Genomic DNA, 18,912 nt, shown 5'->3' with positions numbered 1-18,912 from the left:
GCCGTACGGTTACGCCATCTATCGACAACGTCATAAACTGCTGGGCGACAATCGGGAAAAACCCGCAGCACTCTACGGGTTAGGTCTCACTACACAGATCACTTCCGGGTGAGAGTTCATTCATCACTATACACATGTAGTTCCTAATTGTGACACATGTTATGGTTCACATATTCACTTCTAGGATATGGTGAAGAATTAAAAATATATGTATGTTTAATGGTGAGCCTTCTGGCTGTATTTTGCCCATGTTATTTTGTAATATTGTGCAAGAGACTGCCGGAGTGAATCGGTTAATGAACCACCTGTTCGGACGAATAGGGGTAACTTCGGCCTGGTAACTTTGGACAGGTAATCTCGGACCCCATCGGCTTAGTTAGGAATTCCGATGACATTTTCTACTGGTCTCAACGGCGCAGTGCCTAAGCAAACGTCGGTCTTACAAGGATGACAGGTACAGGGTTCGCATCCCGGTACCGGCTCCAGCCAAGAGTGAGTCCTTAAGGGCACAACCGGTAGATGTAAGGCGACTACACCCTCCTTTTTTCTCATTAACACTCTCAATAACATATATCTACTAACAATTAACCACTGAAGTGTGTCCATAACAAGTGTGCTTGAACCTTAATTGAATATAGGCATGTCTCATTCTACTGGACGGGTCCATTTAATTTGGAACATGAACGTAGAAGATGCAGCGCACTACGTGAGCCTTCCATATATTCTCCCCAGTACTTAAAGATTTTTCTTTGAAGATCCAGGTATTTTTTTTCTTGGTGACGTTTCAGTTTTGACTCGTTCACCAATCGAACTTGCAAGGGTACCAATCTGGCCTCTTCGAATAGCAGGGTAATCAGCATATAAAATGGCATATGTTGGCGACCACGTTTATTTAGTCTGTTGTGCCACCCAACAACATCATTATTTGTACGGATACTGAGTCCGTAGACGCTACAAGATGATGGTGGCCAAACAGCGCTCGTGATCCAGGTATTGCCGACATATTCAAACAGGGCTTTTAGTCTGTCTGTAGTTGCCTCCATCTACAGTTGTCGGAACAAGGCTGGGATGTGATTCCCTGGGATGGAGCACAGAGCCATCATCTTCCTTAACAATTTGAAGGTTCCGTCGTCGGTTTGATAGGCTTGTTGGAGACCAACTTGCTGTATATGTCGGTATACAGCCTGGGTGAGTGGAATGTATATCACCTTGGTCTGAGAGGGTTGGATCAAGCACTAACGATTCGTTGATACTGGGATGATTCGACAGAGGAGAAGAGGGAGGGGACCCTATGAGTGACGTTGGAGATCTTGGTGGTGTCGGTGGTTCCATGACTGGCAATGGTGAATGCATCGGTGGCGTGGGAGACACCATGGGAGTATCGGACAAGCTGCCGTGTCCATTTGTTAACTAAAAAAGAGAGGGAAAATTGATAAATTGTGTCTTCGTGTAATTATATCTCATAGATATATATGGGTATCATGTGAAAAACAAATGAGTTACCAATAAATATTTAAAAATCAACATCTATAAGATGCTTCAAGAGAAAAGTAAAAGCTACAGAAATATATAGGTATATACTCGCCATGGAATCATCAGATCGCGCCTGACAGGTATCGCATGTCCATTGGATATCAACACTTTCTCTAACAGCTTGATGGTAAAACTGCTGCGAGATACCCGTATTACATGTACGGTGTTGCCATAGATGACATTCGTCCCATTGGACAACTTCTTGTTGTGGACGCAGAGTATTATAACATGATAAACATGGATCTGGAACGTCAAGAGCAGCCTGTGCCATGTTTATGGATATTGGTAGTGGAAGTGGAACTGTTTTCTCGTGCCCCTCTCCAAAAAGGTTCAGGCACGCCCACCATGGATCCATGTTCTGACCTCGCCAGCCCATGGTTCCATGGCGGGAGGAGATATTGGTATATGCACCCGTATAACAGTTAAGGTATATAATACATCACTGACGCGAGGCCATGTTTAATTCAGAAGATTTCATTGAGTAGATCTGTGTTTTTGCGGGACTTGTTTTGAGAATTATTACATTGATGTTGGTGCTGCTCCGTCGGCTGAGGGTGCTTTGAACTGCATTAGGTATATGGCCTCTGCTTATGAACATTATTCTAATTGATTGCAAACATATTTTATTGTACCAAGAACAAAAGAATTGGGCACAAGTTTGACAACTTACGAGGCCCTCTTCTATATTCATACAATATACATGGCGACCTATATTACATAGCTGTAAATATAAACTACATGTATACATTCAATGATAACCAGTGTAAGGAAATGTATTGTATACAAAAGAATGTAAAGGAAAGAAAAACAAATATGATACAAAAGATTACACAAATAGTACATCACGTGCAGTTAAATTCGCTATCACATTTACAAATAATCCTTTTGGTAATTTAAATAACTTTATTAATCAAAACGATGAGGGGTTTTTTAATATATATTTGAACATAAGTAAATATTTCTTTATTATTGGCATCGCTTAATGTGCTTCTACCATATAAAAGTAACTAAATCTATTGGTTGAAAAAGCTGTAAGGAATTACATAGAATCAGTCTCTGTTGTTCATATTGTTTACATTGTAAGAAAAAATGGATATTGTTTTCTAATCTGTATCCACAGTTACGTGAAGGGTCTGTGGTAAGTCCACATCTGTACAAATCGGCATTTAAAGGGCTACATCCATGTCGTAATCTAGTATGCAATATATTTTCTATTCTTTTTCCACAGGAAAAATAATATGGAACTTTATTTACCACTGGTGTTACTGCTTTTTTGAAAGACGATATTGTTTCACACTTTTTAATTGCTGGGCGTAAATTATTCCATAAATCAGTTGCTGAATAAATAAATGATGATTTTAATAAGCAGGTTCTAGCAAAAGGTGTAAATATGTCCTCCCGATTTCTTAACATATAAGGAACCCTTTCTTCTAATCTTTGTGGAATACAATTAGCTAAGAAATCGGGAGTCATTCCTTTCATTATTTTAAACATTGTACACAGTTTTTTTGTTTTTCTCCTTTCACTAAGTGTTGTAAGACCGGTTTCAATATATAGCGAATTACATGAAGCAAATTTAGGCATACCAGTAATTACCTTTGCAGCTTCTAGTTGTACCTTTTCTAAATTATCTGCGTTTAATTGGGAACAGCCATCCCAGACCACTGAAGCATATTCTAGGACGGGACGAATAAAAGTACTATATATTCGCATTAGAGTTTGACGATTTAATAACAGTCTGTATTTCCTTAATACTGAGATCATTACCGATGCTGATGTGCATACATTTTGAATATGACTAGACCATTTTGCATCATCTGCTAAAGTTAAACCTAAATGTTTATGCATTTTTGATTTGTTTAAAGTTGTGTCACCAAATACGAGACACGGTTCATTAATTAATTTGGTTAGAGAAAACAATAATACATTCATTTTATTTGGGTTAAAGGTAACTAACCATTTGTTTGACCATTCATAAAGTTTCAACAAATTAATGTTTAGATCGCGTTCTATAATTGAAATGTCATTCGACGATATTCCAATACTTGTATCATCAGCAAATAGCCTTGTTACAGTCTAGTTCATCAGCAATATCGTTAACATAGATCAAAAATAGTAAGGGACCTAAAACGGATCCTTGGGGTACTCCCGCCTTTAGAGTTCCATAATTTGATAACGTTCCATTTATATACACTCTTTGTTTCCTATTAGAAATATAATTATTAATCCATTTTAAGAGATTGCCTCCGATGCCATAGTGTTTAAGTTTATAGATTAAACCCCTGTGCCATACCCGATCAAAGGCCTTGGACATGTCACAGAAAACTGCACAGAAATATTCTTTATTGTCCAGTGATTTACAAATTTTATTATACAATTCAATTAATTGGTACACGGTGCTGTGGTTGGGTCGGTATGCACACTGATACTTATAAAGTAGATTATTGAATGTGAAATAATTATACAGGTGTTTAAACACTATTCTCTCAAATATTTTTCCAACACAACTTATTAATGATATAGGTCTGTAATTTGTTGGTGAACTTCTATCTCTTTTTGAGAAGTGGTTTTACGTGGGCAATTTTCCAATTGGTAGGGAATTCTGCTGAGATTAGTGATTTATTAAAGAGCAATTGAAGAGGAATCGAAATGGAATTGGCAATACGTTTTAGTAGTTTATGGCTTATTTCATCTGGACAATTGCTTTATTAGGAGCTACTGTTTTAATAATGTCTATTATTTCTTCAGTGGTTATTGTCATGGTTTCCAAAGATTCCATGCAACGTTGTCCAAAACTCGGAAGTGCAATATTTGCATCATCAACTGATAAAATTGATAGAAAATACTTGTTTAACGTTTCGGCTTTTTCAAAATTTGTATATGATACAGGCACATCTGATGTTGCATCTTTAAGTGGTGGTATAATGGTTTGTGGTATCGATGTTTTTAAAATAAATTTCATATATTGCCAGTACGTGGTTTTATTTTCACTAGTTTTTCGTCTAGGGAGTTAGCAAATTCTTCTTTAGCCCTTTTTTTCATATTATTAACGTTGTTTCTTTGATTTTTGTATTTATGTTCATCCGTTTATTATTCTTATAGTGGGGTCATTTGATTGGTAATTAGTAACGATGAACGTCCAGATTACAGTTCACATAGACTAAATGGCCTCTCAATGCATTATTCACCAATGGCTAAATTCGGATTGTTTGATAGGTATTAAAATGCTTATATGCCGAGGATTCAAACATGTTTAATGTGGGCATAGCATCTGATTAAAATCAGGAACACCTACCAAAACAAACCATAGTAAGAAGGGGACGGGGTATGAGCAGAATAAATGTTTAAAAGTTAATAAACAAAATATACACAACAAAATGTACAATGAATATATAATAATGTTTAATTAAATAACAAACTCATCTTGAAATAATAATATCAGGTTGTTTAACAACAAACTTTCGTTTGCGTATAACCCAGATACAAGTTGCCCGTCCAAAATTACCTGGGGCCCGAAGATACCAGGCCGAAGTTACCACGTTCCGTTCGGACCAGTACTTCAGCCAGATGCGGTCATATAGCAAAAAAACACGAGACTGAAATGTTCCCAATTTTGAAGTGAAAACAAATGCATATATAATGTATGTTCGCAATGGTGTATGTTGTTAATGCCAAAGAGAACCCGTTCTATTGGCAATCTTCGTTTGAAGTTGGGCAATTTAACATGGGTTTCAATGGCAGATGACATCCGTGTAGTGAGACCACAATGTAAAACATGAAATTACTGTTTATCCCAAAATATATAAGTTTAGGAAGCCAAAATGAAAATGTACTAGTGTAGCATCCTTATAAAATGGTAATTTCATCGATGTGGATTTGAGCCAAGCTTATGGGGGCCCTATTTGGGTAAATATTGCAAACGTCAATTTTATTTATTTTCATTATTATTATTTTTTTTTTTTGTTATGGGTGTGTGTCAAAATGTATATTCTAGTGTTCTTACATGTAATATATAAATTGATCTGAGTGTCTAGCACCGAGTTTCTCATTGTAAAAGGTCAAAATTGAAGGTCACATGGTCAATATGCAAATTCACCCTAATTTCTGTAATTTTGTTCACGATTTTTTCGAATGTACAGTCATAGTGACAAACAGTTTTGATGGTATTGTGAATATATAACATAGTATTCTACTATAAAAGTAGAATTTGTATCTGCCATTAATAATGTCTGGATCTTCATGCTGAAATACAGAAAAAACAGGATTTCAACACTTCACTATGAAACAATTGTTGCCCATAGCAACAATTGATGAAAACTAATATGTTTAATGAACTAACTAGATAATTAGCTTCTTTTTATGTTCCCTATATCAGAACTACAAACAAGATTATACATTACCATATAGTGGCTGTTTGTTTGATGGCCATCTATTGTGTGGATGACCAAGGAGTAACAATGTGATATGAAGTTTTATTGGATGGTATGGTGAATCTATCTTTTGGTGTATTGTTTAGAGTTCATAAGTAGCTTATAGAGTGGTGGCTGTGGGTTTCCTCTCTTAATTATATTTGTGGTCCTTAACCATTCATTTATGTCCAACACCATATAACCATAATTAGATGGGTGGGGTCAATTATGATCTGCCAGAACCCAACTTCACATGGTCCAAGGGAGAGTCACAGGTCAGTACTATCGAGAAAATATAACTGAACTTTCGTGTCATGTTGGCCAATATTTTGTTTTATTAAGATAACGTCAGACTTCATTCCTGCAACAGTAAAACATAACACACTTCCTAGGCCAGCTCTGAACCCAAACCTTTCAACCAATGAACATGTCTGGGTCATCAAGGGGCACACCTCAGATGTGAACATCAGCCGACCACTTTAGCAAAGTTGTGTGTTGTGCTCTAAGAAGAATGGGCCAGGAACCCACACAATCAGATTGAACGCTTTATAAGGAACATGCCTCATCAGATCTGTACGTTTAGAGAATCACAGGGGTTTTACCCGTTAATAATCCCGAAACCAAAATATCAAATTCACCCTTGGTATAAATTTGTGTTTCATCTGGCCATGTCAGTCTACCCAGACATGAACACTTGACGCTAATGTATGGTCTAATAAACCCTTTTGATATTGCAATAATTCCTATTAAAATATTACTGAACAATCTCCATTATTTAATGCTGTATTTGAATATCACCTACTTATTTTGAGCAGTATGTTACAATTTCTACAATTGGTAATAAATGTGAGTTTGTTGTCCAGAAAATGTTTTATCTAGACAGTACATGTATGTTGTTTAAATTCATTCAGAAACCTTATATTTGAAACATGTATGGGGTACCTGTAAAAATACATGTACATAAAAGTAATACAATTTTGTGCTGTAAAGATATCCATTTATATCAAAAATGAGCCATGAATGGTTTTAATTGATATATTGCATAGTGTTTTTAACCAAATACATTAACATTGTCGCCAGTGGATTTGGTATATTATAACTTTTGAAGGAACATAAAAAGTTCTTCTTCGAGAAAATTGAAAATGATGACATGTTGAATACAAAAATCATGAATAGAAGTGATGTTACTGATCGGTCGGTATAAAAATGAAGAATTTGTCATATCTGACATTCAAATAACCACTGAACTTTCTTCCATCAGATTTCCTGATATTGTCTTTACAATAACCAGGTCACAATCAAACAAAACAAGAATCTGTAAGTTTTGCACAATTTATTACACAAAATGCTGTAAATATATGGATGCCATTCAACAACTGATCAACACAAAGACTGGAATCGGTTTTTGTACCCCTCTCCATCATAAACATTTTCTAATGTTAAAAGCAGCTCCTCAAAATTATATAATACTCACACCTCCATCTCTCCTTTCCTGTCAAGCTGACCAATATTATTGGATTTTTCGTTTAGATTTTTGTTTGATTAAATACAAGATAAAAAAAAAATCATGTGTAAATTAATGAAATAAATTTACCATCACTGGCTGCATCAACTTTAATAAAATAAGACACTGTTTTGAAAATGTTACATAACTCTTAACAAACACCCCTTACCCTTCCTTATACTGCATCTCATAATATCCTCTTCCCCTAGGAGTGTTATGTAATTATTGAATGGCTGCATTTTAATGTATATAAAAATATTTACAACAATCAATAAATATTTTTAAAATTTAAACATAAAAATAAAGTCTGGTAACTCCATAATTGAACAAGTCAAAAGAAGCTCATCTTTGGAGTTCCCAGTGACCTATTGGTATTAAAGGCGACTATTTTACAAACAATACTGCATGTGTTATTGGCCATTGTGATATAAAACGACACCAGTTGGTGTGACGGACACCAATACATCCCCTTATAATGGTGAACTAAATCACTCAAAAATTGCATATTTAAAACCCCCATCGTAAAGATATCCAAATTGATCACCAATCATGTTTTGTTAATAAATGCTTTGATGTCCAATACTGGGAAATTTTCAAACACATTTACTGATCAAAATAATTCTGTGTGAAATTCAGTATGTTGCATACATATTGTAAATATTCTCCCTTCTCTTCTTGCACTACATTATTTCCTAAGCTTATTTGGTATGGTGTTACGAGTATAACAAACCATACAATCTGGTTTTACCGGAATAAGCCATTGTTACTAAGAATCTGATAATGGTGTCAAATGAAATCTAAATGTAGAACTATTAGCTGATATTGTTTAATTTCATTCACAAATATCTTGTTCATATGTCTATTAAAATGACAAAGATGGAAAAAAACAAAAAAAACTTACTAACACCAATTTTTGCAAAAGACAACAATACATAACCTAACATGGACTATTATTGTACTATAAAAAAATCTTGTATACTAAATGGCAGAAATTATTAAAGGAATAATATGCATGCACAATCTAGATAATCTAGAATTGGAAACCTTGATTCATTTAAAATTAAAGGAATTTGGCAGTGCACAGGGATATTACTTTCCAGCTTTTCAAATCTGATTTCCGTTTCTTTTCTTCTTTTTTCATTTCTTGCATCAAGTAATTTTTACTAAAGTAGACTGAACGTAATCTGAAATGCTGAAAGATTACCTTTAATTATGATACAGTTTTAAAGTTTATAAAAGTTAAGGTTTGTTTTGTTTAAGGACACTACCAGAACACACAAGTTATTGGATGTTGAACATTTGGTAATTATGATACATACATATAGTCGTATAGGAAATGCAGTACATTTTTTAAAAGATCATTTCAATTTATATTTTTAAACAAGTATCACATTCCTGTATATAGGGTTAATAATAACATATCCATAATGTTCTAAACCAGAACTGTTTACAGAAAAAAATCAATATGCTCTAGTGGTGTCGTTTAAACAAAACAAACGTTTAACTTCCTTAAGGAAGCTGTAGACAAATGAAGTCACATCATGACATATTTGAGCTGAAGTAAGTGCAAGTGAAAATATATTTCTGTAAAGACTAAATACTTATGTTTGATCTAAAGTAAGTGGAAGTGAAAATGTATTTCTGTAAAGACTAAAGACTTATCTTTGAGCTAAAGTAAGTGCAAGTAAAAATATATTTCTGTAAAGACTAAAGACTTATGTTTGAGCTAAAGTGTAAGTGAAAATATATTTATATAAAGACTAAAGACTTATGTTTGAGCTAAAGTGTAAGTGAAAATGTATTTCTATAAAGACAAAAGGACTTATATTTGAGATAATTAAAGATACTGGCTCCAGTCCAGAGGACAATTGTATATTGCATAGTTTTTGGTGGCAATCTGAACCTGCAGATCAACACCAAATTAAAAATTTGAAAGACAAATATATCTGCTGTAATATAATTTCATTGTAATTTTTAAAACTTTCACATATAAAATATATTTGGGTAAACATAATACACTCAATAATTTCAATATACCAAATTCTAGCCAGGTGTGTAGATGGACATATATACATACATATTATAATACATGTAGTAATATTCATCTTAGATTCTAACATATGTAACATTTCCCACAAGTCAAAAACTGCATTTAAATATTTTAACAATATGTAAGGCACTATTAAAACAAAATGTAAATGAGAAATGATTTTAACTGAAAACTTGTGATAGAATGCTGATGTCCCTTAATTTAGTTAAAACCAAAGATGTATTAGATGACACTTTGCTGGTAAAATCCACCATAAAAAATTAAAGGGCGATCTGATTTCCATATAAGCACTATATATATATATAGATTAAAATAACACAAAAGTATAGAAACCATTCACCAGCTGCTACCCCACTTCACTATATGGCTCACTCGTCAAATTATTTTTTAGAATTCCTCAAAGAATAAAAATTATCAGGATTGATTTGTCTCAGAAATGTTTTGGTGTTTACCATTAACAATTATCAATTCTCTGATCATGTGTATGCCTTACCGTCCCCACACTACCCAGGTCCATACAGGGGACAATATTTCAAATTCTTAGGTAACTGGAAGTCAGTTCATAAGTTTTACTTAGGTAACCGATTGTTCAGCTACGTGAATGTAGTTCTCTTAACCAATGAGTTAGGCCTACCTAATCCTAAAAACACTTGAACTGTGGTTCTGTGCTACACTGTTGGTTAAAATGTATTTAAAAACAAAGTGATTTTCTCTTTCATTACTGATATATGGTACTTTTAATGTTAGAATGTAATTGTTCACCATGTAACCGATTGGCGGCTCATGTGATTTTAAAGTTGCGTAAAAAACATGCGAACAGAACAACAGTGCTCGTGAAATATTGTGCCCTGCCATACAGCTGTGAATGAAACCCACGGTAAAAGGTAACTGTGAACAGTTAGGTCACGATCCAACTGATCCGGGGTTTTACATACACACCCACTTTCATCCATGTTGTCTGTTGTCTACTGTCTGTCTGTTTTAGCAAATAAAAATAACTGTACACATGGGCATATTGTAAATACTTTCTTTTTTAAGTGTGGTATAATATATATACAGTTGCAAGTCACAGCAAAGTTTGCAAACCAAATACATGAATAATGATGACAGTCATACTGAATTTAAATAAGAAGAACTTATAAGACAAAGACATTGATTGGAAGATGGGTACACTATATTAATGTGAAATTCAAGGAACATGGATAGTATCACATACTTATTAAAGAATAAGAACTGGATGAAAAGCAATTCCACCAGTATTTTCGAATGTCAACAGAATGGTTTGCTGTGATTTTATGCCTGGTGGAGCCCTATACCAACATGTCACCAAAATCCCTCGCACCTGTTTATTAATAAATAGGATATTGATTAACACAATACATTTTTTAACAAAAAGATCAAGGCCATTGGTCTATCATAATAACATCTTGGCCAATATTTTCGAAGCAATCTTAGCACTAAGAAATCAAAAAACCATTGTAGGCTATGGCGATGGACAACAGACATGTTCAGAAGTGGGTACAGATGGAAAAAAAAGAGGATAAATCTGACCACAGCCTTAAAGCCGCACACCCTAGTTCCATCTAGCGAAAATAATTTATAATTTGGTTAATCTACAAACCTGTAACACACTTAGATCACGTTTTTATCAAATGGAGTGAAAAAGCAGGTTTTATATCGATAAATACCATGGGAATCCCCATGTCCGAATTGCTTGAAATAATTTTGAAAGTTAGTATTCTGATGTCACCGGTAGATGTCGCTCGAAGCACAACAATGCCTACATCACGACAAATTTCACAGAGTGTGCACAGACTTGGGGTGCGTTCTTTTCACCTCTCCTGGACATGTTCCAACTGTTCTGGCCTGGTTGTATCCCCTCTCCAGATATCGTAAGACTTAGCAAAATTTTAGGTTTTAAGGGTTTGTAACGTTTTGTATTGAGACACTTACTTGTCTGAACTTTATTGTTACTGAAAATGTTCACGAACTGTGAAGAAAAATCTCACAAATGAACAACAACAAATCGGATGTTGATTGCGCAAACCGTGCAGGAGAAAACAAACCGAACCAAAATGATAACGCTCACATGGTATACCAACATCTGTGACGTTTACACAGGAAGATTCCCTCTAAAAATAGATTGGACCTCGCTTCCTTAACGGTTTTTTCTTGATAGCACGTCTTGTGAAAAAATGCAAAAAATGCATTTCGTGGTTTTACAAACATCAGGATTACCAATAAGCACTTCAGGTGAATGGAAATGTGTATTCTAAATAATAAAATGTAAGTAAAGTGCAATTTTATTTGTGAAAAATGGGGTTTAATAGCGAAAAACAACGCTGTAATGGTTAACAAATAACTGTAACTAGGGTGTGTCCCTTTAAGTACATTTTAGTAATATGTAATGTTTCCCAGATATTAAATACATTAGGCAAAACATTTTTAAATATATAATTTGTTATAACTGAACAGACTGATAAAAAAATATTTATGGAGAGTTTAAAAATATATAAATATATATGTACTAATATATTTAAAAAATAAACTGACAGACTAAACTAGTAGGCGAAAGTACAGCAGACCAAACATTTTTTAAAGATGACTTTAGAATTATTGCTATCAAGAATTTTTAATTTAAACTTAATATTTAGCACACAGGTTAGAACAATTCACCTTGTATGGTAATTGTTGTTTGCCCCTTTGGTTAAATGCATTAAATATGTTTTAATGCAATTTATGTATTATAAAAATAATATTTCCACCAAAATAAATAAAACTGCTGTTTTATTTAAATTTGCCAGTTACCAATAATTTGTCAAGGGAAGAAAGAAATGTTTGATTGGGGGGGGGGGGGGGGGGGGGGGGGGGGCGGGGAGAGTTATTTAAATTTTGGTTACTTATTTACATTGGAAAGTCAATGTTCAATAAAACAATAAATGGTTTAAACAATATTTATTGTGTCAAAAAAATATTGGGATTGGTCAACCGGCTTAATTGACCAGATAAATTGACCAAGCTACCCCCTCCTCTTCCATGAAGCAATCTTAGTATTAAGATCACCCTAAGTGCATAAGACTGTAATGCCTTTAAGATCATCTTAGTGCTAAAATCACTTTATAGAACAGGGCTCTTGTCTGTATAGTTAAGAACCATACAGATAACGAAAGACAAAAGCTGATGCTAAAACAAAACCCATCCACAGATGAGCCTGCTACACATTACTGCTGTTCTGTCCTTTGTGGTCCCGGAAAATAAAAAACATAGATTTCTTTTTCGTCACTAACGTATTAGTATGTTCACCTTTGGTGGAGTTCTGTCTCAACAATGAAACACTACTGACACCAGTACTGCTAGCAACCGTAGAATTCCTTTGTGGTTCGAGGCTCAGCTTATCTCCCTTTAGTGGCGTGCCATGAGTTTGGTTTCCGTCCACAGAACTGTCTTGCATTTCGCAGTTCATCTTCTCTTTCTCTGTCTGTGAGTCCATGGACGTGTTGTTATCACCAGTGTTTTCCTGAGTAGCCTGAAGAGAGTAGTCTCCCTTGAACACACAAGGCTTGTTTTCACAACTGTGATTTGTGTAGCCATGTTGCTTGAAGTAGGCAGCTTCCAGCTGGTCAAGTCTCACGGATCCTCTGTAAAAAAAAAAGATAATAAAACTTTGTGTTAAGTGTTAACAATATATCAAATTATGTAGATTTGTGTAACATCTAAATATATTAGTCTAGGGTAAAACGTAAGTATTTATCAGTTTATTCAGACCAGTTTCACAAATTTTTAATTATCTGGGAAATATACTTGCATTCCAATGTAGTTATTTTATAATAAAAAAAAGTTTTAAACAAGAATTTAATATTCTATTACACAAAACCAATAAAGCAACCATACATATGGATGAGAACAAAATATTTTTAAAATGATAAATTTAACCATCATACACATCTAATTATTTAATTATTATTAAATATTAAATTGATTTGGACATAAATAAAAGGGGCTCTTAATTTTTGGATATAGTTACGAAAAGACATCTTGAGGAATAATAAAACAAAAAATTTGTTTATAAAGTTGCATCAATGTACGTATTAATACCTTTAAAAATAATTTATATAACACCAGAGGGGAATTGTATAAACCAGGTACCCAGAGTATATAACCGAGATTTCAGGGATAGATAAATTAATGAATGGGAAAAAGAAGTGAGGAATACTGCATAAAATCACTATTAAAAACATTTTTGTTCTTCAAAAATTTAATGTTTTCCCTAATGTTTGATGCTGAGAATACTAATACTAACAAATAGTATTGCATATTTCTGGCTTTGTTTATTTCAAGGAACAATAATAGTTGTTGTATACAATTTTTTTTAATGATTTGTGTTTTAAGTGATAATTTTTAATACTTATTAACACAATTCAAAATGAATTAGTGTCATTTCAGTTTTAAGAACATGTTTATTGTTAACTCTTCACTTAGTTAAGACAAATTTTTGTCATTTGTAAATGTATTAATTTAAATGTATGTATTAAATATATTTAATAGAAAAAGAAAAATGAGTGAAAACAAAAAAGGATCACAAAGAAAGAAACATATAAAAATGCAGCAAATTAAACTGGGTAAACTAAAATACACATATACATGTAGCTGTAATTATATTAGATTTATTAAAATAATAAAGATTAAATTAGCTTAGTAATATAGCAGGCAGTGAATTTTAAAGTAACAATCATTAACTAATTCAAAACATTTAATTTGTACTGCTACTATTGAACTATGTGATTATCAATACATTTTTATTAACTATCAATAATTACTTCTCGATTAATAATGATTATTAGATACAAGATAGTCTGTAGAAAGAAAATCCTAAATAGTTTAAGTATAATGTAAGTACCATATTATTTACAACAATGAATCAAAATATCTCACAAGATTGCCATTGAATTAATGGATACATGAAGCACAAAAGCTGCACAATAAATTAAAAATATACATTAATGTCATTTAAAAGTTTATGTTTTGCCACTGAAATAATAAGTGTGGTGGAGGAGACCCAATTTGCATGGAGAAGGATTGTGGTTGTCTCCCTTCACCTAGAGTGCCGACATAATACTTACCCATCTGGGGTTATTCGGTGCAGTTTCAGTAAAGGCAAACTTGACAACAGTCCACTGCATTGTTATTATAACAGTAAATTATAAATGTAAGTTCGGAAAATATTCATGGTATTTCACATCTCCGCAAGCCACGGCACCTGGGCCATGTTCCATGAAGCAATCTAAGCGCTAAGATCATCTTAAGCAGTGTTCTGAGTATGTGATTACTCACACCGACTTGTCGCATACGATTTGTCGGCCCCATAAAAACAGAACATATAAAACTAAAGTTGTTCCGATTTAGATGTTTTCACAGCATGATTCAGTGAGACTAATTGCATAATGAGAATGCCCCTATTGGTGCATAACTACCTTATGCACTTAAAGTGATCTTAGCTCTAAGATCACTTTGTGGAATTGGGACGAGTTCCATATAAATGCAGTATCAGCACAGAATAGTACCCGTGACTTGCGGAGACGAGTATTTCACTAAGAATCAGAAAGATGCAAGTCTGTTACTCAAACATTAACAACATGCTAAAACTATAAAACTTGAGAGCAATATAATATTTTGTTCTGAAAACATTGAGAAAAATGAAGTATATTAGTAGATATATATTTTGCAAGTCAACTTGCATGCCTGTACATACATATTCATTCTTTCATTTCAATGGTAGAGCACTTATCAGGTCAGGTCAGGTCATAGGGTTTTATGTGTACATTCAGAACAAGCTGTTGTAGCGCACACCTGTCATTGGCACAAGAGCCGGCCTTAGCCGGCTCCTCCGTCCATGACAGGAAAGGTGGGGGGGGAGAGGAGGGACCACCTGTACTGGCAGGTGCAAGGGAGCACCAGCAGCCCGACCAAGTCGGTAGCAGGGGAGGGGGCAGAGCACTCATCGGAGGTAAAAAATAGTTATAGGACTGATACCCTTAGTAAGTGAGGCCCTTGGATTACTGCCTGTTCCATCCCTTGTGTACATACCAAAACTGGTATTTAAAAGACCATGTTATAGTGCAAACACATATTTATCAGGAGTGACTTGTAATAAGGCAGCAGGTTTCTTCTTTCATTCTCTACACCAAGGAAGGAAGTATATAAAGAGAATGTTTATTTAAAGTGACAGACTACTTTTTAAAAACAACGGCATATTTTTCACTATTAAGAGCCGCTTTTGATAGTTGAAATCAGACATTATTACTTAGATTATCCATTTCTGTACATCTAAAGTGTTTCTGGTCATCTTGGTGTTTCTAATGCCACAAAATACATTTTAATGTTTAAAAATGCACATACCTCTGAGAAGTAAGGTATATAGAGACAAGCTTTAGACTATTTTTAAGAGCATTTTCCCCCGTTTCAACGTCACAGACTTGTTTTACTCTATTTTAATTTTATTCAAATTTGTTACAAGTTTGTAGAGTAAGCAAACTTAGTGTTCATTTTTTCTAGTTAAAACTAGGGTCTGTGACTTTAATAACAATTCAGCACATTTGATGTCAAAATTACCACACTTAATACCAAGGGCCCCATTTTAGAAAACATTGTAAGTTTACGTCTGCGACCAGGTATACATTTACAAGTGTTTGGCATCTATTTCACAAAGAAATTTACATCATTATGGAAGATGGAGCATTTTAAGGACAAAAGAAAATTAAATATGTAAACTTTTAACTATATTTGTTGTACTATAATATTAATAGCAATAAAAATTGTGGTTTAGTCATAGATTTACGCTTATGTGCAAAACTAGACTTACGATGTTTTGTGAAATTGGGCCCTGCTGATTAAACAAAATATCATCAACAAAACACTGCTTTCTTTTTGTTTCTGCTGTTAGCTGTTATGTCAGTGTATAGTGAAGACAAGAGGTGGTGTACACCTAGTGGTATTTTTCTTTCTCCAGGCCACTAGAGTCTGACATTAATTCCTTCCCTTTGTTGTGTCTAGTGATGTTCAGACATCTTTTATGCTGCTATTAGTTCCATTTTATGCTGCTTTTATTTCGAAGTGGATCCGCAAGTTATTTTCACAAGTGTTCTCTATTGTTTATGTTCTACCTTTTTCTTTGACAGACCATGTGCAAGGGAATATATGCATTCATAGGCAAGATGACTAGCATAGTTGTAAACTCAACACAAATTTATAACAAGAAATACAGAATTGTTACCTTTAATTCTTCAGTTTGACATTATATAAAATGAAATTTGATTTTCAAAACTGTACATCTATATAATTATACTTCCCATAAAAAAAAGAAGCAATAAATCATCTTTCCAAATGTATGTCAACTTATTTTAACAATTTAGTAATAATTATATAACACATACATGTATGTGCCAAAACACCCACAAAATATCAGTTGCATTTATTGAACAAGGATGGATGTTTATTACATTGTAAATGCAATTAAAAATATACCTGAAACAGCTTTTGCCGCCGCCTACTTTTCGTTGATGGTAAAAAAAAAAGTGCTTTCTCTTCTTTAATAAAGTCTCCTACAAAAGGGATCCAAACAAGGTGCCAAAATAGTTGTTTATTTGTCTTGAAACGCGATTAGTTCACATCGAAATTTGATTTTTCAAATGTTTCTCGGGGAGGGCCCCCAGACCCCCCCCCCCGCTTTGCCCCCTGCTATCATCACTGTTGTAGCCTGCTACTTCTTAAACTATTGATTCTTCCCCCCCCCCCCCTTTTTTGGAGAGTGGAGAGTATAGATATACATACATGTTAATGTATTAACATCATAAAATAACTTAAAATTATCCTATTTTAATGTGCACTAACCACATACATGTACATACACAAACTGGTTAAACAAAAACACTGCAAACAGTAACATATTAATAGCAACCATGCTGGCATGAAAAGATGACAGACTGAAAACAGATATATTTGTGCAGCTTGAAATTGCTAATAGTCTAGTACTGCAAGCAATGTGAATATCATATCTAACAGGAAAGAAACAGATTTAGGAAAATATTGTTTTTACTTTTGGACATTCCAAAAAACCATGAAATACATGTACAAATGGGAACTAGAAATAACAAATAAAGCTCATTTGAAATATATTTAATAAAATTTATAAATTAATGCAAATGTATATTTTCCTTCAAATTAGGTTAACAATGCTGGTACCAATTTACAACATGTCTTCAAACAATTTAAAACAGTATTTGAACAAATTCCACAATGGGGAAAAAAGAGAAGCCATTTTGCACATTCTAATATTTAAATGTTGCATTTAAGCTAACAATATGAACGATGGTGGAAAAACAGAGCAGTAAATTGTTAGAAAAGGTCTATTTAAAGAATTTTACCAAAATATTTTCCTGTTTTGATTTGCTAATCAGAGTGTTATGTGCTAATACACATGTACTTCACAGTTTTTCTAGAAGCCACTCAAGTTTTAGATCATAAAACTAATAAATACCTAAACACTGGGGTTGGCATCCGACATTTACCTAACAGTACATAAAATAAACATGTGAAAAACCAAGCATTAAGATACATAATATGAACTACACAATCAGTATAAATTACACAGATTAAAAAAAGGTCATGGTTAAATACTAGCAGTATATGTTATGCAGGGCTAGATCTGGCACTCACCAAATTCACCAATTGCGAATTTAACATATAATTGGCAAATTTTATTTTAATTTGGCGAAATAATTTCATGTAATAATTGGTATTTTGTTACAAAATTACTTGGTTTCTGTCATTTTTTAAGTCTAATGAATAATTTGGTGAAAGTTTCTACACACAGAGCTAGCCCTGGTTATGTCTATTTCTCTAAAGTAAAAAATGTATACTAAAGGCGGCTTAGATTAAACCACTGCTATTTACCAATTGGTCAGTTGATTTAAAAATGACTGCTATGAGTTTCATACTTTAACATTTTCTGAACAGAAATACTTTAAATTTTATGGTTAACTGGAACATTAGTTTGTAAACTCTCACCTTACAAATATTGAAATTTATAATCATCGTTGGTGAATTATAATGTTCACTACATTTGTATGTGTCTTTACAAGAAAGCAGTTTTGTTAAAATATGAAGAAAAAAATAATTTAAATTTAAAAACCGAAAACATTTTCAGTCATACTTTTGAAATTGCAACAAAATGTTCCGCATTCGTCAAACAAAAGCTACAGTACATAACTGAGCATGCTAAGGAAGTTCATTCATATTGAAGTCATAACACTATTAATGAACACCATGCACAAAAGTAAACCATGAAATTTTAGGACTAAAACATATTTTGTTTCCAGGAACATTATGATATCTAGAAAAATGGACGACTCTAATTTTTG

The 18,912-nt window shown here is 33.5% G+C and overlaps 2 protein-coding genes across 3 annotated transcripts in view; both read right to left on the bottom strand.

Annotated features, from left to right (window-relative positions):
* Positions 1-7,260: 7,260 nt before the first annotated feature.
* Positions 7,261-18,878, bottom strand: LOC121370423. Of its 2 annotated transcripts, XM_041495639.1 has the most exons (3): positions 18,030-18,878; positions 12,800-13,134; positions 7,261-8,638 (listed from the first exon to the last, which is right to left on the bottom strand). In XM_041495639.1, exons 1-3 carry the CDS (start codon positions 18,107-18,109, stop codon positions 8,610-8,612), a joined length of 444 nt encoding a protein of 147 aa, XP_041351573.1. In that variant the 5' UTR covers positions 18,110-18,878; the 3' UTR covers positions 7,261-8,609. The 2 variants fall into 2 exon arrangements, with proteins under 2 accessions (XP_041351573.1, XP_041351572.1); XM_041495638.1 differs by lacking the exon at positions 7,261-8,638 and having other exon boundaries at positions 12,375-13,134.
* Positions 18,770-18,912, bottom strand: part of LOC121369797 — a 46,054-nt gene continuing 45,911 nt past the window's right edge. The window contains exon 5 of the mRNA XM_041494870.1: positions 18,770-18,802. Coding sequence (XP_041350804.1) covers positions 18,770-18,802 — 33 coding nt within the window. The remainder of the gene's footprint in view (positions 18,803-18,912) is intronic.

This window comes from Gigantopelta aegis, chromosome 4 (assembly GCF_016097555.1).
Source record: "Gigantopelta aegis isolate Gae_Host chromosome 4, Gae_host_genome, whole genome shotgun sequence".
NCBI classification, from domain to species: Eukaryota; Metazoa; Mollusca; class Gastropoda; order Neomphalida; family Peltospiridae; genus Gigantopelta; species Gigantopelta aegis.
Note: the sequence above shows the minus strand (reverse complement) of the source record. Positions and strands in the feature narration are given on the sequence as shown.